The 19,956-nt window shown below is 37.8% G+C and overlaps 3 protein-coding genes across 3 annotated transcripts in view; all 3 read left to right on the forward strand.

Annotated features, from left to right (window-relative positions):
• The first annotated feature begins 1,284 nt into the window (after positions 1-1,284).
• gcshb (glycine cleavage system protein H (aminomethyl carrier), b) lies at positions 1,285-4,607 on the forward strand. Its single transcript, XM_015033277.1, has 5 exons — positions 1,285-1,528; positions 2,414-2,493; positions 3,258-3,321; positions 3,415-3,546; positions 3,692-4,607. The coding sequence occupies exons 1-5, from the start codon at positions 1,378-1,380 to the stop codon at positions 3,787-3,789; spliced, it is 525 nt and encodes a 174-aa protein (XP_014888763.1). The 5' UTR covers positions 1,285-1,377; the 3' UTR covers positions 3,790-4,607.
• Positions 4,608-7,542: 2,935 nt separating this feature from the next.
• rpl13 (ribosomal protein L13) lies at positions 7,543-10,761 on the forward strand. Its single transcript, XM_015033279.1, has 6 exons — positions 7,543-7,614; positions 8,066-8,183; positions 8,739-8,880; positions 9,838-10,011; positions 10,224-10,280; positions 10,558-10,761. The coding sequence occupies exons 2-6, from the start codon at positions 8,080-8,082 to the stop codon at positions 10,714-10,716; spliced, it is 636 nt and encodes a 211-aa protein (XP_014888765.1). The 5' UTR covers positions 7,543-7,614; positions 8,066-8,079; the 3' UTR covers positions 10,717-10,761.
• A 5,006-nt stretch (positions 10,762-15,767) lies between these two features.
• The window catches only part of cpne7 (copine VII), a 41,488-nt gene continuing 37,299 nt past the window's right edge, over positions 15,768-19,956 (forward strand). The window contains exons 1-3 of the mRNA XM_015033280.1: positions 15,768-16,023; positions 16,958-17,012; positions 17,230-17,471. Coding sequence (XP_014888766.1) covers positions 17,298-17,471 — 174 coding nt within the window. The 5' untranslated portion in view covers positions 15,768-16,023; positions 16,958-17,012; positions 17,230-17,297. The remainder of the gene's footprint in view (positions 16,024-16,957; positions 17,013-17,229; positions 17,472-19,956) is intronic.

The raw sequence follows: 19,956 nt of genomic DNA on the forward strand, positions 1-19,956 counted from the left end.
TACCAATATACATAATATGGACTCGCATCTAAACAACAACTCAAACCTTGATTCTTGAAGTGTCCTCTGTATGTTCATGTTATTTTTAACTGATTTGCTTGTATTCTTTGTCTAAGATTTTTCATGTTGGTTTCATTAAATTTAATACCGATCTGCCAAGAAAGTGAAATTCTGGGTTTGAATAAAGTACAATTGAATCTGCTTTGTTTTGTTCTTTTCCTGCGACTTCTAGGATATTTATTTTTGACAGATGTATAAATTACTTGAATTTTTGTGGAATGAATCTTCTCTGTCTTCATATCAATGGAAATTACCTAGATTAGTCAATCAAAAACTAACAGAAATATGAAGTGTAAAATTTGATTTGAAAAAGATGTCAGAAAAGGACATACAACTGTGACCAAAAAAAAAAAAAAGACTTTTTCACAACCCTGATGTTTGGTCTATATTCAGGCCTATCTCCATCCATTGATTGTATTCAAATTATTTGAGGACTGGTCACAGGAACATGTCCGAAATAAAGGATGAGAAGTTCCGCATGTCGCGAAGGAGGAAGAACTTCAAGAAAGCCTTCAAAAATGTTAAATACTCATCCTCTATATATGGCTTTGGGGCTGATGTAATCCAGAGGTTTTTTTGCAGGGACTTTGTCCTAACTTTGGAGTCTAATTGTGAGCATATGTGGCCTATTTAAGAATTGAGAATTTAAAATGAATTTCAATTTAATAATTTAAAAATAATAAAATATTATTGAATTATACAATTTACCCACATTGTTCACTGGAAATTACAACTGACTTCCATCCATCAGTTGTTTTTCTTAACCACACAAAACATTTTGTTTCAAAGTTCTGCTGCAAGATGTAAAACTTGCTGTCTAAATTGATTGTGGTGGTGCAAACAATCTAAATCTTTTAAAATATGGATGTGGCTGTTAGCAGACTTTGCTTGGAAAGGTTTCTTGGTCTTTAGTGAGTTTATGGAAGGACATTTTTCCAACATGGATGATGACACTACAAATACCAGAAATCTTATTTCATTATCTAGAACATAAATGTTTTTGCAGCATCAAATGTATGATTTTTTTTTTTTTATTTATGAACTAAGTGAATAAATGAAATAATACTGTAACTGGAAGACTTTTTTTTTTTTTATTAATAACTGACCTTTGGGTCAATTCACCCTTCAGGAGGGGGATGGTGCGCGCACCATCCCCCTCTTCTACTTCTCCACCATCATTGTCCACGCAGGAGCTCGCCACAGGGGGATGGTGCGCGCTCTCGTGGCTCAGTGTGTTTGTGCATCTGTGTGTGTGTGTGTGTGTGTGTGTGTGTGTTCTGAGTTACACGGTGCCTGCCTGTTGCAGAGTGAGTGAAGATGGCGATGAGAGCAGCGCTGCGGTGCCTCTCTGTAAACTTTTCTCCCAGGTTGCCGCAACTCTCGTCCGCAGCGCAAGTTTCTGCGACTCGGCTGCTGTGCCGGAGCGGCGCCCCGCGGACTCTGAGCACCACCTCCGACCAGTGCACAGGTAAAAAAAAAGAAAGAAAGGAAGAAATACAAACCAAACAGAAGAACCACGGAACAGGGGGATAAACTCCACTCCCCATGTGGACAGATTCCTCATTATAATCAGCTTCCAAAAATAAATAACTATTATGAAATGGAGGAATAAAAGACAAGAAGGACAGCTAGTCATGTGCTGTTTAACTTGGATGTTATTTTGTTTTTATTTCTGTAAATTTGACCGCATGTTGCGTGCTTTATCTTATTAACCACGAGCTCCTGATTGGGGTGTTATAGGAAACCCGTGTGCACCAGTAAGCAGCCTGTTCAAGCAAATGTCACCCATTTTGCTGCAGTTGTGCAATATAAATATCGATAGAGTGATTATCCACCCAGCAGCTGCCGTGATGTACCCGTTTTAAGATCAGAAAAAGCGTTTGGGGCATTTAGTTATTTGTATGACTCTAGTTCTGCATCTTGCATCGTCACAAATCTGGTTCAAAACTGTATTTTTCTGACGCCAGCTCTGAACATTGCTCAGGCTTTAGCCTGCAGTTGTTCCCTCGGGGTGACAGCATGAGCCTGGAAGCACAATGCTCCAACTCAACACTGGGCATGACTGTGAACACAAGTTATTCTTGCTTTTTGTGAGCCCCTTTCCTGGAAGCATAACTGCATACACCTGCAGAAACGCATAGTAAGCGGATACTTTATTTTTCTGCACATGGTCTTGCATAACTGAGAGCCTGACGTCCGGCTGTGGTCCATAGTACACACATTTTTATTCTTTGTCAACACAGTTGGTGTTTTTTTTTTTTTTTCTAGCATGACTAACTTGCTTTGTGAATCACAGTTCATATAACCTTTTTGTTTTGTTTTTTTAATATGCAATTATTTTTTCTCCCTGTAGCCCTCAAGTTCACCGAGAAGCATGAGTGGGTGCTGGTGGAGAGTGGAATCGGCACTGTGGGAATCAGTAACTATGCTCAGGTCTGCTTTTTAATTAGTCATTCTTCTAATCTTTGATTTATAGCACTCTTTGCTCTGACTTTTCCTGATGGCGGTCTAAAAGCTCTCCAGAGCTGCACTTTGCTCTCAGCATGTCCACTGTATCAGGGTAATTCATTGCTTTATGAGTATTCTTTGATAACCGCCAAGCGGTTCAGACCGTAGCTGTCCAAGCGGTAAATAAAAGCAGAATATTATTATCCTAAACCTGAATGAAGCAGTTGAGGCGTTATTGTTTTCCATGGTGAACATTTCCTGTTCTAATAAGCCACAGCTTCTGAGATAAAGCATAAGACGAGCATAAGATACGCTCAATAAATATTATGCAAGGTTTTTAGAATTAAGAATTAAATGCAACTTTTAAAATTAGGCAGAAAAAAAAAATCATCTTAAGCTAGTTTACAGAAAAATAGAAATCCTTTTATGATGTTTACTGTTCAGAGACCTTGTAGTTAGACTTAAAAACAGTCCAAAGACAGTTTATGCTGCCAAACAGACAACATCTGAAACTTGGGTGCAAACAGCTTGTTTCAACATGTTCTAACTCCAACTGCTTGGCGTTGCTTATACTCCAATTGTGCAGTTTGGGAGCAACACCCAAATGTGAGGTTATTTGTTGTCAGAACAAATCCTCTAAACAGGAGATGTTGTTGTAAATCACTTTGTTCATGTTAATACTTTAATAGTTCACATGCACTGTGTTGTTGTGATAAATATAATAATCATTACTATTTGATGATTTTTAGGAAGCTTTAGGTGACGTGGTTTACTGTGGACTGCCCGAGGTTGGCCAAAAACTTGAACAGCTGGGTGAGATCAGGGAATATACTACACCTGTAGTAAGTGTTGATAGCTGTGCAATAAATGTAATCTTTTTTTGTGTTGTGTGTATTTCTGCTGCAGAGGAGTTTGGTGCCTTGGAAAGTGTAAAGGCTGCCAGTGAGCTATACTCACCACTGACAGGGGAAGTGACAGCAATCAACACGGAGCTGGCCGAAAATCCAGGGCTCGTGAATAAATCCTGCTACGCAGACGGTAAGTCTCAGTGTTGCTCATCATAGAATTTTGTTGTTATTCCTATAGACCTATTCCACTGCTTTTGTCACCAGTGCAGTTGAAAAGCTGCCAAAATAGAGCCATGTCCACGTTTTACTTTCAGGTTTTCCTTTTTATTTTTCAGGATGGCTAATCAAGATGACCATCGAAAAGCCTGAAGAACTCGATAAGCTCATGGACCAACCTGCTTACGATAAATTTATTAAGTCGCTGGAAGAATAAGTCAACAAATTTATTGTGATTATTTGTTATGTAGCTGCAGTCAAATATTAGCAGACTGGGTTACTAACATTGGCAGTGACCTACATCATCCTTTGCAGTATTTATTTATGTTATGAACACTTTCTAGTGTGCTGCAAAATTTTAAATACCCAGTAACATTTTTCATGTGGAAAGTGGGGATAATTCACCAGTGAATCTAAAGGGCTTTTATACTAAGGTTTGTCAGTATTATTGGATCTTTGCTCTGTTTTTAAATAGTGCATAGATGTATTAAAACGCTGGGAAATTCAGTTTCTAATTGGTTTATTAAAACACTGAGAAGTCTTTAAGTTTGATTTAATCTGCCTGAAATCTGATGCGTTGTGTGTTTCAAGAAGGCACAGTATATCTTTATGATGTGTCGCACACAGATATGCTCACATCCTGTCGCAGCTGTCCAGATGGTGACAGGTCATACCGTCTGCTTGTCCTAATTTTAGTTCCACACACTTTGACCTTTCCACTTGGTTGACGGTAGGCTGAGATTGCTGAAGCTAGTTGATCAATAATTAATCCAACTAAAATTTTAAACCCATTGACAAAAGCTGCAGTTAGTGCTTTAAGTTAATTATTTTAATGACTGTGTTCAAAAAACAGTTCAAACATTTCAAATTACAGATGTTATGCTAAAAACAACCTTTATACTTCCATAGTTTTAGTTTATTCGTATTCTGTAAACTGGATTGCTCTGTATTTGTTAAAGCAAAGTGTCTATGTAAAAATCCTATTATAAATGCAGAACACACCCACCACAGTTATTGACATCACTGGTTGCTATGAATTTTTTTTTTTTTTTTTACATTTATACTTTACTTCTTTATGAACTAACCTAATACTGAAACTTTTTAATAAAGTGAAACCCTTATTGTTGAGTAGTTTTATTCAGTAGGAGAAAAGTATTGTCTTAAGAGGTAGTTGATTTTTAACAAAAAGCCTTCTCACAATTATTGGGACCCCTGACAATTTATGCTATAAAACACTGATCAGGTATTTTCAACGCAAACTGTTTAACTGATCAGAGCGTACACTAAGAGAAAGATGGTTATATCTCTTGTAGAAAACTGTACAGACAAGAAAACATTCAAGAAAGGCAGATGTTTACTGAATCTTTTAAAACAGGAAACTGCAACATAATATATCTTCTAAGCTTCGCCATATCTACAGCCAGAGCAAAAATAAAGAATTAGAAAAAAACAACCTACAACCAGGAGAAGGTTGAATAAACACCGGTAGACGAATAGTGAGAGGAAAGAAAATGTGCCAACCTCAGTAAGAGCACCGCCGCAAGGCGTAACATGTCGGAGTCTCAAAGTCGCCTCCATGCTAGTTAGTGTTTAGCGGGACAGGCCTGGAAAATAGCCTTCCCTGCCCAACACCTCAAATGTAAACATGTGAAGTTTGCTAAATGATGCTGAGAATTTAACTGTAACTAAATGCTTTGGTCTAATGAGATGAAGACTAACATCTCAGTACAAACACTTTGAGCATGAAAAAGCATGCCACGGCTGCTATTAGGATCTATAATGCCGTGTGAGCCTGTTTATCCTTAAAGGGAGTTGGGAATCTTGTGAGAGTTCACAGAATTATATAAGGTCCTTAAATTCAGAATATTTAACATTCAATTTGGTGGGCCCTACCGTAAGGCTGAAAATGGCTTCACGACGAGTCTTTTGGCAGATGGAATGATCCGAATAAACTGAAATGATTCATGGCAAAACCAGTCTTCTTCCATTGTGAATTCATTCTTAGGAGTTAAATCCTACAATAAAAATTGTGGGTTTGGTGTAAAAGAAAGGACCCCAAAGGGTGCTGAAGAGAACTCCTGGGTAACTCAGGTAAATGTAGAGGAAGACTAACTCATACAATAATAAGAAACAAGTGCCAGTTACTGTGGTACACATTATTTAATGTAAAGAAAGTTAATATAATAAAAATTCCTAATCTTGGATTTTTTAAAGGCTGTAAATCCCTCAATAGTTTATTTGAAGATTTGCAGCACATTTTTATCAAGGTGCTAACAAGTCTGATAGATACATTACCTTTCCACAACCGCCATGCTTTACAATGATATAAAGTATTTTTTTATATCACCTTCCTGAAATAATACCCTTCATCATTTTTAGCCAAAAGTGATTTTGACAATACAATACTACTACTACTACTACTACTGCTACTACTACTACTACTACTACTACTACTACTACTACTACTACTACTAATAATAATAATAATAATAATAATAATAATAATAATAATAATAATAAAATCACCTCCTTTTGATTGCCAACAGATGATTGATGAAAACAAAAAAAATATTTTGGTAAAAAATTTGTTAGGCCATTATTTTTAGAAAGGTGACGATATGCAACATCTGGCAAAAGGAAAATAAAAGCTTTAAAGGACATATTGTCACTCCCAGAGTGTATAAACTTTTTCTGAGAAATTTCAGGGTTAAATAACCAGAAGATGGGGTTCAGAAATTGTCTTATTGTGACACCTGCTGTTAGTCAAAGTTAGTTTTCAGTGAAACAAAAAATTTTATTTTTTTGTTGTTTTTCCTGCACTGTGAGGATTTTTCTTTCCAGAGGATTCCAGTATTGAAACATTTGTTCCATTCTAATAAAGAGAATATTGGTTTGCGTAGCCACAGTGGGGCCTGTACAGCAATGAAATAGACTTAAAGCTACATGATCAGAGTTCCATGCATAGTTAGGCCAACATTCTAAGCTTTCGCAAGATAATGGGCAATGTAATGCAAAAATCTGTTAAATTGATTTTCTAAGCTTGAAGTCTGAAAAGGTTGCTTTTTTTTAATTACCGGTCAATACACCGAACAACAGATATTTTCTTTTCATATTGAAAGTCAAGTTTTGTCAGATGATACCTGGCTGTTATTATAGGGATCTTGATAAAGCCAGGGCCACCATCTTAGAGAATTGTACTGACAGGTTGTTTGCTTATCAAAAGTCAGTTTAGGGTTGGAATATTGTTTCTGTTTTCAAAAGAAATTTGAATACAGAAATTTACTTGAGTCTATGCAGACGTAGTTCTACTTCTAGTATAAAAAATAAAACTTCACTTCATACTGTAAGAAATGATTTCTCCAAAGTTTCATATAGATGTTTACAAAAAAATAAGAAAATAAATATTTGAATATAGAGACAGATCACCAATTTGGTTTGTCAAAAGCATCACAGAAACTATACAATATTTCAAAAATATATAACAACAGCTCATTAACTGGCTCATTAGAAATAATTGTATACTTTCACGTTATTTTCAGTTATTTAGTACATAAGGTAAAATGTTTTGAAACAGTTTATTGGAGATAGGCTAAAACATTATCCCCACACAGGACTGGTCATGATTACATAATTTCAGTATTATTTATTATTTTCCCATGGTCTTTTTGAAGAATAATGCTTTCTTAACTATAAAATCGATAGGAAGGAACTCTAAATTACAGAGTCCCTTAGAGCTCAGTACAGGTAAGAAAGGAAGAAAAAAAACAAAAAACTTCTGTTTTTCGATTTATCTTGTTTCATAACTGAAATCATCTGCTGACATAAATAGGAATACTGTCCTTTATGTTAGGATATGAAAAACGTTAATATTTTACACCTTACATTGTTAGTAAAGTTGTTTAATTGTACATGGGGTGAACTCTCTTGAATGCATTTACTCTTTGATAAATCATCTGCTCTGCCATTGGCTGGTCTTTTCATATCCCACAATGCGCCGCCTTTCAACTTCCTTTTTCCTTTCGGCCATTTTCCTCCCTTATAGGTATGAGAAATTATCCTGTCCATATTTTCTAACAATCTGCCATAATCCTCCATATTCAAAGGGAATCGGTAATACTCTGTTACAGAATAAAATAGTACGGATTTTCACCTTTATAATAATATAATTATTATCATAATTTTTCCCGCTGAATTGCTGAAAACAACATGTTTAGCGAAGCTACTGGGTCAAACGGTAGCTGTTAGCATTGCCCTTATAATTCAGCCTTTAATTCGTACGTGTCAGACTGTAACCCACGGAATAATCTTTATATAGACCTAATGCGTTAAAAAGTGATTAGGACAAGTTACTGTATGGTCACGGAGAATTGTAGAGGAATGGAGCACAGCTTCAGTAGTTCAGTTTACGTGCTAGCCTGTAGCACTTAGCCTCGTATATCGGCGTGCCGGTGTTAACTGTGTGCTCATCTCTTGTTTTCCACGTTGTGTTGAAGGGAACTAGCCAACCATGGCCCCCAGCCGGAATGGAATGATCTTGAACCCCCATTTCCACAAAGACTGGCAGAAAAGAGTGCGTACCTGGTTCAACCAACCTGCCAGGAAGGTCCGCAGGTGAGAGCAGCGATACGAACACATGCTAATGCAGCATCCACTGATTTATGGACGTGTAGCAAAAACACAATCACTACGGTTCAGTAGAATGTTACCTAAAATACAATGCTCATGTAAATTTAACTTCTTTGAGATGGGATTCTTGCTTGTTTGCAACATGTTTTGTTGAGATAACTGCAGCTATTCCCTGACATTTGCCAAAAGGAGGATATTTTATCAGCTTGTTCAGTAGTAAAAATCAAAACGTATGCTTTGAAATGGAAACATCCATGGTTCTATTTTTCCTCGGAATACTAAGACAGATTAAGGTCTGTCTTATTCGCATAATGGAGAGGTGGAAAGACTAGAAATCAATTTTATTCCCAGGAACATGAATATCTTAGAACGTAACTGAGTTCTGACGATGATAAACTTGTTAAATATTGTGAACATTAGTTTTAGCAATTAAAGCTTGTACAACAGCAATATTTTATGATTGCGTCGTGGGTTGGAGCTTTTATCCTACTCTTGGATCGCTTTATTTGCTGAAGATAAGAAAAATGTTTTTCTCCCCAGGCGAAAGGCTCGCCAGGCCAAAGCCCGCCGCATTGCTCCTCGTCCTGTTGCTGGACCACTGAGACCACAGGTTAGATGCCCAACTATTAGGTACCACACCAAGGTTCGTGCCGGACGTGGGTTCACCCTGGAGGAACTGAAGGTAATACATTAAATGTACTCATGGTTGCCGTCTTAATGCTGTTGATGTACTGTTCAAGAGTATTGAGTCACTGATTTCTTTTCATTTTGCATGCCTAGTCAAACTTCATTGCAGTTTTTGCAGACTCTTTTTGTAACTTGTCCAGATATTTTTATTTTATTTTTAGAAATCCACTAAGTATTAATGGTCTTTGGTTGTTCTCTTTGGAGCTTTCTGCTTTCTGAAGCAGTGAGTTTTTCATGACTGAGTCAAAATGTAGCTTGCATCTCAAGTAAACCTTTGAGAAAACAAATCTTTGACTGTTTGAAGAACAAAGATGTTTAAGACAAAACAGCAATACACTGCACTTCAGTCGCTTGTTTCATTAAATTGTTTAGAAACGTGAAAATGAAAAAAAAAAATGTTCCAGCACTTCATACCCTTTCTAATAATAGATGTTAAGTGTTTTATGTAATGGAACAATCCATTTATCGCAGATATGAACAACCCAAATCGTCAGTACTTATGGTATGAAATGTGTTCACATGCTGAGGCAGGATGTCCTGAAACATAGGTTTGTCTCATCTTCATATCCAAACTACTATTGTTCCCGTAGATGGTGAAAGAACAGACCCAACCTCTCACTGTGAATCATTATTAATTGATGCTGGAATAAGAAAAGTGCAGCTGAGGCATGATGCTGTTGACAATTTATCTTTTTTTTTTTCTCCCATAATTTTTTAATCACGATTAAAAGAGCACTGTTTGCTATTTGCTTCTCTTTTTTTTTTACTTGAGGCAAAATAAAGGATGTTTATGACTGTCATTTGTGGTCAAATGCATCAAGATTATTTGTTCCTGCAGTCAGATATGATGGCTGCTAAAATGAAACAGCTTTATCTGAACACTATTAGGATGACTTGCTTTAGATGTTCAAATTGTAAATGTGCTGTGTTTTTTTTTTTTTTTTCCTTTCAGGCTGCTGGAATCCACAAAAAGACAGCCCGCACCATCGGCATCGCTGTTGACCCCCGGCGCCGCAACAGATCCACAGAATCTCTCCAGGCCAACGTGCAGCGCCTGAAGGAGTACCGCTCCAAACTCATCCTGTTCCCCAGAAAGGCATCTGCACCTAAGAAGGGAGACAGCTCTGTAAGTGTCTGTTCCTGCTGAGTAAGCAAACCTGAAAAATAAAGACGGTTAAAGTTAACGCACAGTGTTGATCAGTTTCCCCCCATAACTGGATTCCTATCTACTGAATAGGAAACCTTGTAATTTGATTTCTTAAAAATTGCTTACATCGGTGCGGTTTTGATCAATTGAGGTTGAATGTTTGATGTATTGATTTTTTTTATTTTTTCCAGGAGGAGGAACTGAAGATGGCCACTCAGCTCTCTGGCCCAGTTATGCCCATCAAAACTGTAAGTCGTAATTCCTGCAATAGATGCTCCTGAGTTAAACCAGTTGAAATTTTACGTGACCTGTGGTGCTCCGTAATAACTGGCTGGTGATCTTATTCCAACTTTTCCATGGCAGCAGTCAATTGATGACAAATCTCCGGAATCTCTGTACTACTTTGATGAAACATTTGAACCCTATTTCTGATGACTGCTCTGTTTTTATTTTTGTAAAGCATTCTGGGATTGCAGTCATGTACATTGTGTGAAATATCTCACATCCTCGCTTGTATTTCTTCAGGTCTACAAGAAGGAGAAGGCCCACGTTATCTCTGAGGATGAGAAGAACTTCAAGGCCTTTGCCAGCCTGCGTATGGCCAGAGCCAACGCTCGTCTCTTCGGCATTCGCGCCAAGAGGGCCAAAGAGGCAGCTGAGCAGGACGTGGAGAAGAAAAAGTGAAAATAGTCACTATGGAACTTTGCAAAATAAAGTCTTTAAAAAGAGCAATGTGAGATTGAGATTTTTTTTAAGTGAGCTCTACTATGATTACTACAGAGAGGTCTGTAGTAATCATCAGGTTAGTTGTAGAAAACTTTTGATACAATTTAACAGATCTGAAAGGAATTAGAATTGCTTCTGTGGAGCAAATGTATATCCACGAGAAGGTTTTATTGAAAATATCTCGGACACTTGGGAAGTTTCCTATTTATAAGTTTTTATTTGAATTATGTAAGCATGGCGATTGAAATGTTAGTACTTTAACATTTGAGTATCCAGACTACCAAACAGGTGAGGAGTGAAAAAGATGAAATCTAAAGGGTCAGTCTGTAGTGAAGTGGCAGAAATTTGATTCAGTGTAGTTTGCTGTGTCCAACAGTAGGGGGCACAATAACACCTTCAAATTAGTCAGAAATGTAAGTGTAATCTTAAATTGAACTGTAATTCTGTAAAGATGCTTATTTTGCCAAGTTTAAAGCAATTTTCATGTATTTTCTTCATTTAATGATCCGATGCATTGCCAGAACACAGTATGTGGAGGCTGAGTGGACTCATTTTTATTTGAACTGGTGAAAGAGAAAATGTTAATTTAAATGCCAAAGAACCTCTGCCAAACTCAGCATACTGTAATTGTTAAAGATTTGTGTAATTTACCATATGCTAATAGACAATGTAGAGATTAAATCAGGGTTGAGCAGCGGAAAGAAAATATCTCAGTGCGACTTTGTTGCTATGCTGGGAGGCAAAACAAAATTTTAATTAGGCACAAACGAATGTGCTAGCAAATATTGCCAAACTATTAACATCTACTGCTACTACAGGGGTCGTGTGTATTTCTAAACGTGTGAAGTAATTTTGTTTTTAATATGTTTAGATAAATTATAAAGTGACTGAGGTGCAAATACACTCCTCTGTATAGGAGAGAGATTGCCTGAATTTAGACCTGCCTAGACAAATGTGGTCTTTTTCTCCAAATCATGTTCAGAGGATTTTATGTGTTTGCTTATGGTAAAGTCTGAACACTCAAATTGACGTATGAAGATCTTTTACTCAGAAGAATGGTTTAACAAATGTTTCTATATTTCCTCAATGTGGTGTGTTTGCTACAATGTTATAAATGGATAAAGATTTGCCCATTTCACTAATTTCATTGGTAGCAGCTTTGAAATCAGCTGAAAGACTGACACCCGTGTTCGTTTTCAGCTCAACTTCCTGAAAAGTGTTGCTCCAATGACTGAACTTAAAAAAAATATTAGCATAATATTTATTGGATTGTTTGTTTTGAATGCTTTACATACAGAGCTGCTTCTTTCCCCCTAAATGTCTCCATGTTTTTAAGGTCCGTTTATGGGTCGAGCAACAGAGCCGAGTGGATGACCATGATAACCATGTCATGTCCTTTTTGCAAACTCCTAACGGCTTCTGCTGGAGGCAGTGCAACGGTGTTAGCTGTCATCTCGCTCATTGGAAAGAGGATGATTTTTATTATTGAAGGCAATGTCAATGTAGAGACACCAAGATGAGATTCTCTAATCTGAGACAGTCCTATATTTTCAGTGTTTGAAACTGAAGTCTGTTGTTCAAGATGCAAACGTTTTGTCCTAGAGAATGGGGTTCATCGGACACTTCCTCCAGAATTTACCAGTGGAGAGGTCAGGACTAACTTCAGTCAAAGCCTTTAGACACTAGTGGGATTAAATTGAGTGTGGTGTTGGTTGCAGTGTGACAAACCAATGATGCCTGAGGACTGGAATGCAATCCGACAGCAGCGTGTTACCAGTCTGGTGACCAGTATAAGGAGGAGGAGGAGCCACACGATCCTGATTGTATGTGGTTCTCCTATACTGTTTGTAAAAGAAATAATAAATTGCCAATATTTCCTGTTTCTTCACATTTTATTAAACAAATCAAGAAACTAACATGTTTCCATTAGAGTAAACTTGGCAATACCATAGATGTGTTAAAGTATTTTATGGGCATAAAACACACCAAATAAAAAAAAACAGGCTTTTCAACAGTACAAGATTTATTTATGGGAAACATTTTACAGCAAAGAAATAATTGACCAAACACTGAGTCTTGGTACACACGCCAGTCAGATTCAGTTGATCATTGTCAGCTTGCCATAGGTTATTTTTCACATGCATGTCCATCATTCGTTGTTGATCCGACTTTATTAGTGAGAGAAACTTTAGACACAATAGTCCTTGGTAGCAAAATCCTTCCGGCGTCCAAAAATACCTCCACTCAGGGGAGCTGCAGGTAGAGGACTGTCGATAATGGCACACAGGCAGAGAGAAAACTTGACGCCTGTGCCTTAGGCCATAGTCTCAAGTCCTCCTGTTAGGGTTTATTTCGCATGCGGGTTTGGTCAGCAGCACCAAGCTGCGCTGTCGATGCGACTGGGGAAGAGGCGGCATGAATAGATAATCCATGTGTAAACGCCAGGGAACGTTCTGTGAGGTGCTGGACTGACAGCAGCAGCAGCAGATGGTTGTTGTTTGGAGCTGTGGCGTAACAGGGCTCAGGTGTGCGCCCGAGAGCAGACGCTTCTTACCAAGTCTGAGAGCCCACGGAAAAAGAAGAGGCAATGAGGGTGAAAACTGCCCAAGAGAACTGAGACTAGATGATGTTTAAGCAACAGACAGTTTAAATCCAGACATAGTTTTTTTTTTTTTTTTTTAAGAAATCTTAGGTATGATATCAAGCTGTGAGGGAATTCTGACAGAGAATTTTGTTTTCACACAATGATCAACTCAACATATCAGATAAATATTAAGCAGAAAACTAATATTTTTCTCTTTCATGTTGCTGGAAAGACTCAAATAACCTTGATGTCTTCTCTGAGTGCCTCTTAAAGCTTCTGCCACAATTTTAAAAAAAAAGTGTTTGCTTGAAGGACATGTTGAGGTTTTAGCATTTAAAATCAAACAACCACACAAATGACTTTGAATGTGTAAATACTTTCATTAAGAAATGCAAATGATTAAATTTTAATTTAATTTATTAGAGCTCGTTGGTCCTGCTGCTTCTCAAACTCAGTGGATTCTGTTTCATCAGTTCACCGATGTTATGCAATATCTGGAAACGCATTCATCAATGTAATACGTTTTGTGGGTGGACTAAGAAAAGGTTGAAGCGCAAACATTGTGTATGAACAGTACATTATGTAACATACGGTAGAGGTGAATTGGAAAAAAAAAATCTACAGTATAAATCAGATTCTCAAGGACTTTATGTCGTCATGGTAAAAAAGAAAGTACACTCTTTCAGTCATTGGGGTGTTTAATGCGCTAAGCAATACAAATGATCTTTTCAGTTTTCTGCAGTTATCTATGTCTAACGTCAAGCATTTAAAATCACGCAGCCAATTCCTCATTGTTGTTATTTATCAAATTAAAGCCAAAACTAAATAAATAAATAAAAAATTGTGCCGACTTTTATCTGGACAACTTCAATTGGTTGTTTTCTGTATGACCTTATCACTCTCACATCACTGTGGAGAAATTCAACATCGCTTCAGTTCAATGAGTTTATGCACTTTCAGTTGTACCAGACTCTATTAAGGTTTGATTTGCAACACTTTACTCAGATTTCAGAATGGTTTTTAACTGGACTTTATTCTTTTGTTTTCCTAGCAATTCTGTTGTAGAGTCTGGAGATTGTTGACCTGTTGATGACCCAGCCTCAGCTGCTAGAAAGATGGCTTCACATATTAAGTGAATTATGTATTTATTCGGTGTACAAAGTAGATAATGGTCAGATGTATGGAGTCTGTGGGAGCAAAGTGTCCCTGAATCATCATCCTTTCACCACCATGGTTAAGACTTCAAAGGAGTTGTTTTGTATTGGTATGCAGTATTTGGCTTTCACTAAACTGTGTATTACTGTGTAAAAATACAATAATGCATACTGTGTATGTCCTTTGAATGATCTGTTCAAAGGACATTGTTCCAGATGTCTTCCTTTTCTTTCAGATATAGAATTGCAAACAGAGGTTGTACTGTCATGTTTTTTTTTAGTTTTTTTTTTTTTAGAGAGAAGACATCTTGCTTGTGGCAACACATTCACACAAGATGTACAGTACTTGTTCCAAAGGTACTACGACAAAGATGAATCATATTGTGCAATCTTATATCAGAGAGATTTTGCAGGGATCTTCATTCGTATTAAAATTGGCATCTGCCATTCACATGCATGTCTCTCAAACTGCAGAATGATGGACTTCAAATTATTTGAAGGGTGTGTCCTGCCTCTAGCTCAATGACACGCGGTCCCCCTGTGACCCGGGAAGGCAAGTAGAAACAGCCAATGGATGGATACCTTCATGAGACTGACTGCCTGCAAGATTCTTTTCCTGGACTCAAGAGTCTGGGGACGAACTAATAGATTTCTGCGTGTGTTCTCCCTCATTGGACGATCACAGCAGACACGTTTTGGATTCAATGATGACATGTTGAACTCCAGCTCAACTTTCTGACACATCAGTTTCCTTTAATTGTCAAGACTGACAATGTTGTACACTTAGAAGCATATGTGTGCGATTATGGAGCCAAATCTACACAATTTATATTGAAATTCATGCCATCATTTCACAGATGCAGCTGTCTGTATGTGCGCTGGCTTTCCTGTTTGTGGCTTTTAGCAGAACTTGTTGGTAGGCAGGTGGGCTACTGCAGCAAATTGAGTCATTTTATATATGTATAACATGCTGATGTTGGAGAAATATCTGGCAGGCATATTAGTCTGAATCTATAATTAAAGTCCCATTTGCAACAGAGATTAACTTGTGGGGAGAGAAGGAGCGGGGATAATATTTTATGGATTTCTTCATGGGTCACAGCTTTAATGCGTTCAAACGCTTTGCACAGATCTTCCTCTGGTTTAGAGCTTTGTGTGAGCTATCAGATGTCATTCTGTGTTGCACTTCCACAGACTTGTCTCCCCCTGCCCCCTTTCCGCTCCTCCTCCGCCTCCTCCTCCTTTTATGGACTCGGGTTTTGAACTGAAATAATCGCGTCCCAGCTAAAAGCCAACCCGTAAACATCACAGCGGCTGCTGGACTCTCTCCATTTCCTTCCTCTCTCTTCCTCTCTGAGCCGAGCCCACTCCCTCCTCCACGCTTGAGCCAATGAGTTTCGGAGGAGAGAGCAGAAGAAGAAGAAGAAAAAAAAACGGAAACCAATCTGTTTTTTTTTCTTCTTTTATTTTGTAAGAGCGGATTAAACAAGTGTTATTTTTCTTTCGGGAGTAAAAGAACAACAGCAGGTAGGGAGGGAAAATGTCCCGCTGAGTTTGTTGTTATTGACGTGTTTTCCCGTTAAACTGGAGGTTGTTCTAAAATGAATGATCACTCAGTCAGTGATGATTTTTATTAGTAGAAATAGGCTGACTGTGTTTGAAGGAGAAAATGTGGGATCAATCGTTTTGCGTTAACCTTGACTGGACCTGTTTTCACAAGAATGTAGATTTTTAGAGTTAATCGATCGGCGATGAATTATTAACTAAGCGCTCAAGAGCTTTTGTTCACTGGACTTACATTTCTTTGTTCGTTAACATAGTCAAAGTTTCGCTCTACGAAACAGAGGAGGTGGCATTTTAAATCTCATGATACCTGCTGCCTTGTGGAGTTTAAAGTTTGGGCCGAGTGTTGTTGGAAAAGCTCGAGTGTTTCGAACATCGCCGCTGCCACTGTCCGTGGTGCTGAAAGGCAAACCTGCAGCTCGTTTGTGTCACTTTGTGGAGGATAAATTTCAGCCCGTTCTCACATATTCAATCCCTTTGCTTACGGAAACATAAACTAGGCAGCTGCTACTGACATTTGTTTAAAAAAAAAAAAAAAAAAAAAAAAAAAAAAACTCGGGGGGTGGTTTATATTTTTGTTTGGGAAATAAAAAACAAAACAAAACAAAACAAAGCAGATAATCTGCATTTCTAATCTGCTTTTATCTATCTGTTATAGAGAACGGAAAACCACTGACCCTATTTATAGATGTATGTTGGAGTTTGCTTTCTCATTCTGTAACATTTGCAGCGCACCAATTTGTACGATGTCTTATTTCGTTCATGCATCTCAATAGAAAGGACTGTGATTCAGATTGACTCTTCCCTTTTTAATGCTGATATTAAATGCAGTCATGTTGACTTTTCTCTTTCTTTCTTTCTTTTTCTTTTTTTTTTTTAAATAACTTAATCTTTGCAGGAATCTGACCCAGATGTCTAATATCCAACCCTGCCAACTTCACATCACAAGAGAGGTGAGATGAGATTCCTCACAAGACAATAACTCTGGCAGACAGTCATAACAACTCTGCTTTGGTTTACTCCCCTGGGACTCTGCAAGAATCCCTGTTTTTTTTTGTTTTTTTTGTGACATCTGCACCGAGCCAAAAGGGTCCTGTCTCCTGTGAGTGTGCCAAGTCTGTGCTGAGCTCCTGCAGCCAATCGCTTGATCTTCTCTTCTCCCTCCTGGAGTTATTACCAACAGTTTCACATCACACTGCTTTGCTGCTTGCTGGCAACTCCTCTCGTCTTGAGCCGCGATGAATGAAGTTCAGGAGGCGACCTCCCCTGCGACCAGCCTGAGCGGTCCGGCTACCTGTGTCTCCAAAGTTGAGCTGCGTGTGTCTTGCAAAGCTCTGCTGGACCGAGACACGCTGAATAAGTCAGACCCCTGTGTCGTGCTCATGGTGCAGAACAATGGGCAGTGGATTGAGGTGAGGCTCTCTTCTTGTCTTCCCCTGTTCTCTCATTCTGGCAATTATGCCGCTAAGACTTCTGGATCAGAGTATCGGTGGCATCTTCTTGTCGTTCCAGATCAAAGGACAGACGTTTTAAAAAAGTGTTGACTGTCTTTTAAATTATACGTAAAAGAATGATTCCCAGACTTATCAAGAAACAGAGATAAGCATAGTGGGTCAATCTGAAAACAAGATTTTTTCCATTGGAAAGACAGAAGGGCATCTGCTCTGACCAGCATCCTTCTAATTTAAAAACAAGGGACTTTTGAATTTCACAATGACATCAAGTTGAAACCAGATATTTACATTTTTACACGTTTGCACTGTTTAAAAAGTCACACATAATTTGATTCTCAATATCTTACATTTGATGTTTCGTTTCATGTTTCAGGTCATTTAGGACTTCTGAAATATTAATTGTATTTAATAAGTGCCAGATTAATTAATAAGATATTATTCTAGATTTTTTTTTCCCCTCCAGGTTCATAAGTTTGCATATATTTCATTATTTGCTAAAATTACCTTTTAAACTGTGCTGCTTGCTGGCAGCTCCTCTCGTCTTGAGCCACGACTTGGGTGAAATATTTTTGTTATTCCTTTAATGGGCTTTTCATAATAGTTTGCTGGAATTTTTATCTCATTCCCCCAGACAAACCTAGTGCAACTAAATCTGATATGTATACTGTCTTGCTTGCGCACACCTTTTCATTCCTGCCCACAAATCTTCAACAGGTCTTGCATCATGGCTTAGGGACAGCTACTCTAAAACATTAATTTTGTTGCCCTTAATGCACTTTTGTAAGTAATACTGTGGTAATACTTTGGCACATTGTCCATGTGGAAAACCAATTTGTGTGCAACTTTCTGGCTAATGTGTGAGATGTTGTAAAGTGCAACAATCCATCCTGCAACAAAGCAGATTCACAACATGATGCTGCTACTCCCAGACAGTTTGGATGGTGTTGTCAGGCTTCCCCGTTTTTCCTCCAACAGGCATTAGTGTCAAACAGTTACTTTAGACTTTAAGGTCTTTGTCCTTGAGCATATTTGGAACTGTAATCTTGCATTTAAGTTGCTTATGAAGTAATGGCTTCTTACTCTCTGGGTGACCTTCCAACCCATGTTGGTACAGAACGTGTTCCACTGTGGATAACACACATTTTGTAGTAAAATCCACTGGGAACCTGTCTCTTTCTTAAATTATATGAGGAATGGACATTTTCATGTGGTTTATACTTGCTTATAATTGTTTGAGGTGAACATTGCCACTTCAGGTGTCTGCAGATTGCATTCAAAGATAAAACAAATTTGTGGAAGTCCACAGTTCTCCTTCTGATATCTTGAGTAATTTCTTTTGTTTCACATGATGTCACACTAGAAAGCAATCTGTTTGAGGTGTTGCCTTACATTGCGTTCACAGTTGTGCCTTCATTTAACTGAATTCTGGGACTGAAAAATATTTCAGTCACCTGGGCTTTCTGTAGTTGCTTAAATGCCTGGTAATAAACTTGTAATTAAACTTTTTATTTCAAAGAAAGTAATTGTAATTATCCTAAAAATGACTGTTTTGGGCATTTAACAAACATAAAAAAACTGGTTAACATAATTGCATACAGCTGGCAAATGAGGTCTCTATGTTAAGTAACACTGTCTGCAACAGCAATTTCACTGTTTAAAAACACATGATGTTGTGAGCCCTTTTAGTGTCACTGCATATTTAACATTTGATGGTCTTTATTTGAACCTAAGCTGATGTGAAATTTGAGAAGCAGGTTTTTTATTTACCTATTAATTAGGCAATTTATGTTCGTGAGAGGAGGCCGAAACCCAGGGCTCTGCTAAGTGAATGATGTGTTAAAGTGTTGCAGAGAATGCCTGATCTAATTATATATATATATATATATATATATATATATATATATATATATATATATATATATATATATATATATATATATATATTCATATAGCATGTTGAAGTAAACCTCTGCCAGATGTTCTTCCTGGGGGTATTTGTAGGAAATGCTTGGGGATGTATGACCAGGGAATCACAAGAGGCTATTTTTAGACACAGCAGATAAAAACAATTAGCTGTACGGTTGCATCGTGGGTTCAGTGTAGCATAAGTTTATGAGTGGATATTTTTAGCCTCGCTTTGTGACGCAGATTCATATGAACTAATTCACACATGATAAGTTTGTCCATCCATCCATCCATCCATCCATCCATCCATCCATCCATCCATCCATCCATCCATCCATCCATCCATCCATCCATCCATCCATTCCCATTTGTCTAACTTGTGACGGTAAGCACTTGTTGTCTGACACTCTGCTGTCAAATCCCTCACATCTGGGAGGTACCTCTGCTTGTGTAAACTGTTTACTTACGTCAATAACTGAGTAAGCAGCAGAGCCCACTCACATCCCCAGCATATAAGCCTCTTTTTTTTTTTTTTTAC

This window comes from Poecilia latipinna, unplaced genomic scaffold (genome assembly GCF_001443285.1).
Source record: "Poecilia latipinna isolate Pla-1442-1.1 unplaced genomic scaffold, P_latipinna-1.0 Scaffold262, whole genome shotgun sequence".
Taxonomy (NCBI): domain Eukaryota; kingdom Metazoa; phylum Chordata; class Actinopteri; order Cyprinodontiformes; family Poeciliidae; genus Poecilia; species Poecilia latipinna.

Bases quoted from the DNA above. Each gene is read 5' to 3' on its own strand.
- gcshb (XM_015033277.1), top strand. From the start codon at position 1,378: ATGGCGATGAGAGCAGCGCTGCGGTGCCTCTCTGTAAACTTTTCTCCC. The intron at 1,529-2,413 runs GTAAAAAAAAAG...TTCTCCCTGTAG, and splicing joins CACCTCCGACCAGTGCACAG to CCCTCAAGTTCACCGAGAAG. The intron at 2,494-3,257 runs GTCTGCTTTTTA...GATGATTTTTAG, and splicing joins GAATCAGTAACTATGCTCAG to GAAGCTTTAGGTGACGTGGT.
- rpl13 (XM_015033279.1), top strand. From the start codon at position 8,080: ATGGCCCCCAGCCGGAATGGAATGATCTTGAACCCCCATTTCCACAAA. The intron at 8,881-9,837 runs GTAATACATTAA...TTTTCCTTTCAG, and splicing joins TCACCCTGGAGGAACTGAAG to GCTGCTGGAATCCACAAAAA. The intron at 10,012-10,223 runs GTAAGTGTCTGT...TATTTTTTCCAG, and splicing joins CTAAGAAGGGAGACAGCTCT to GAGGAGGAACTGAAGATGGC.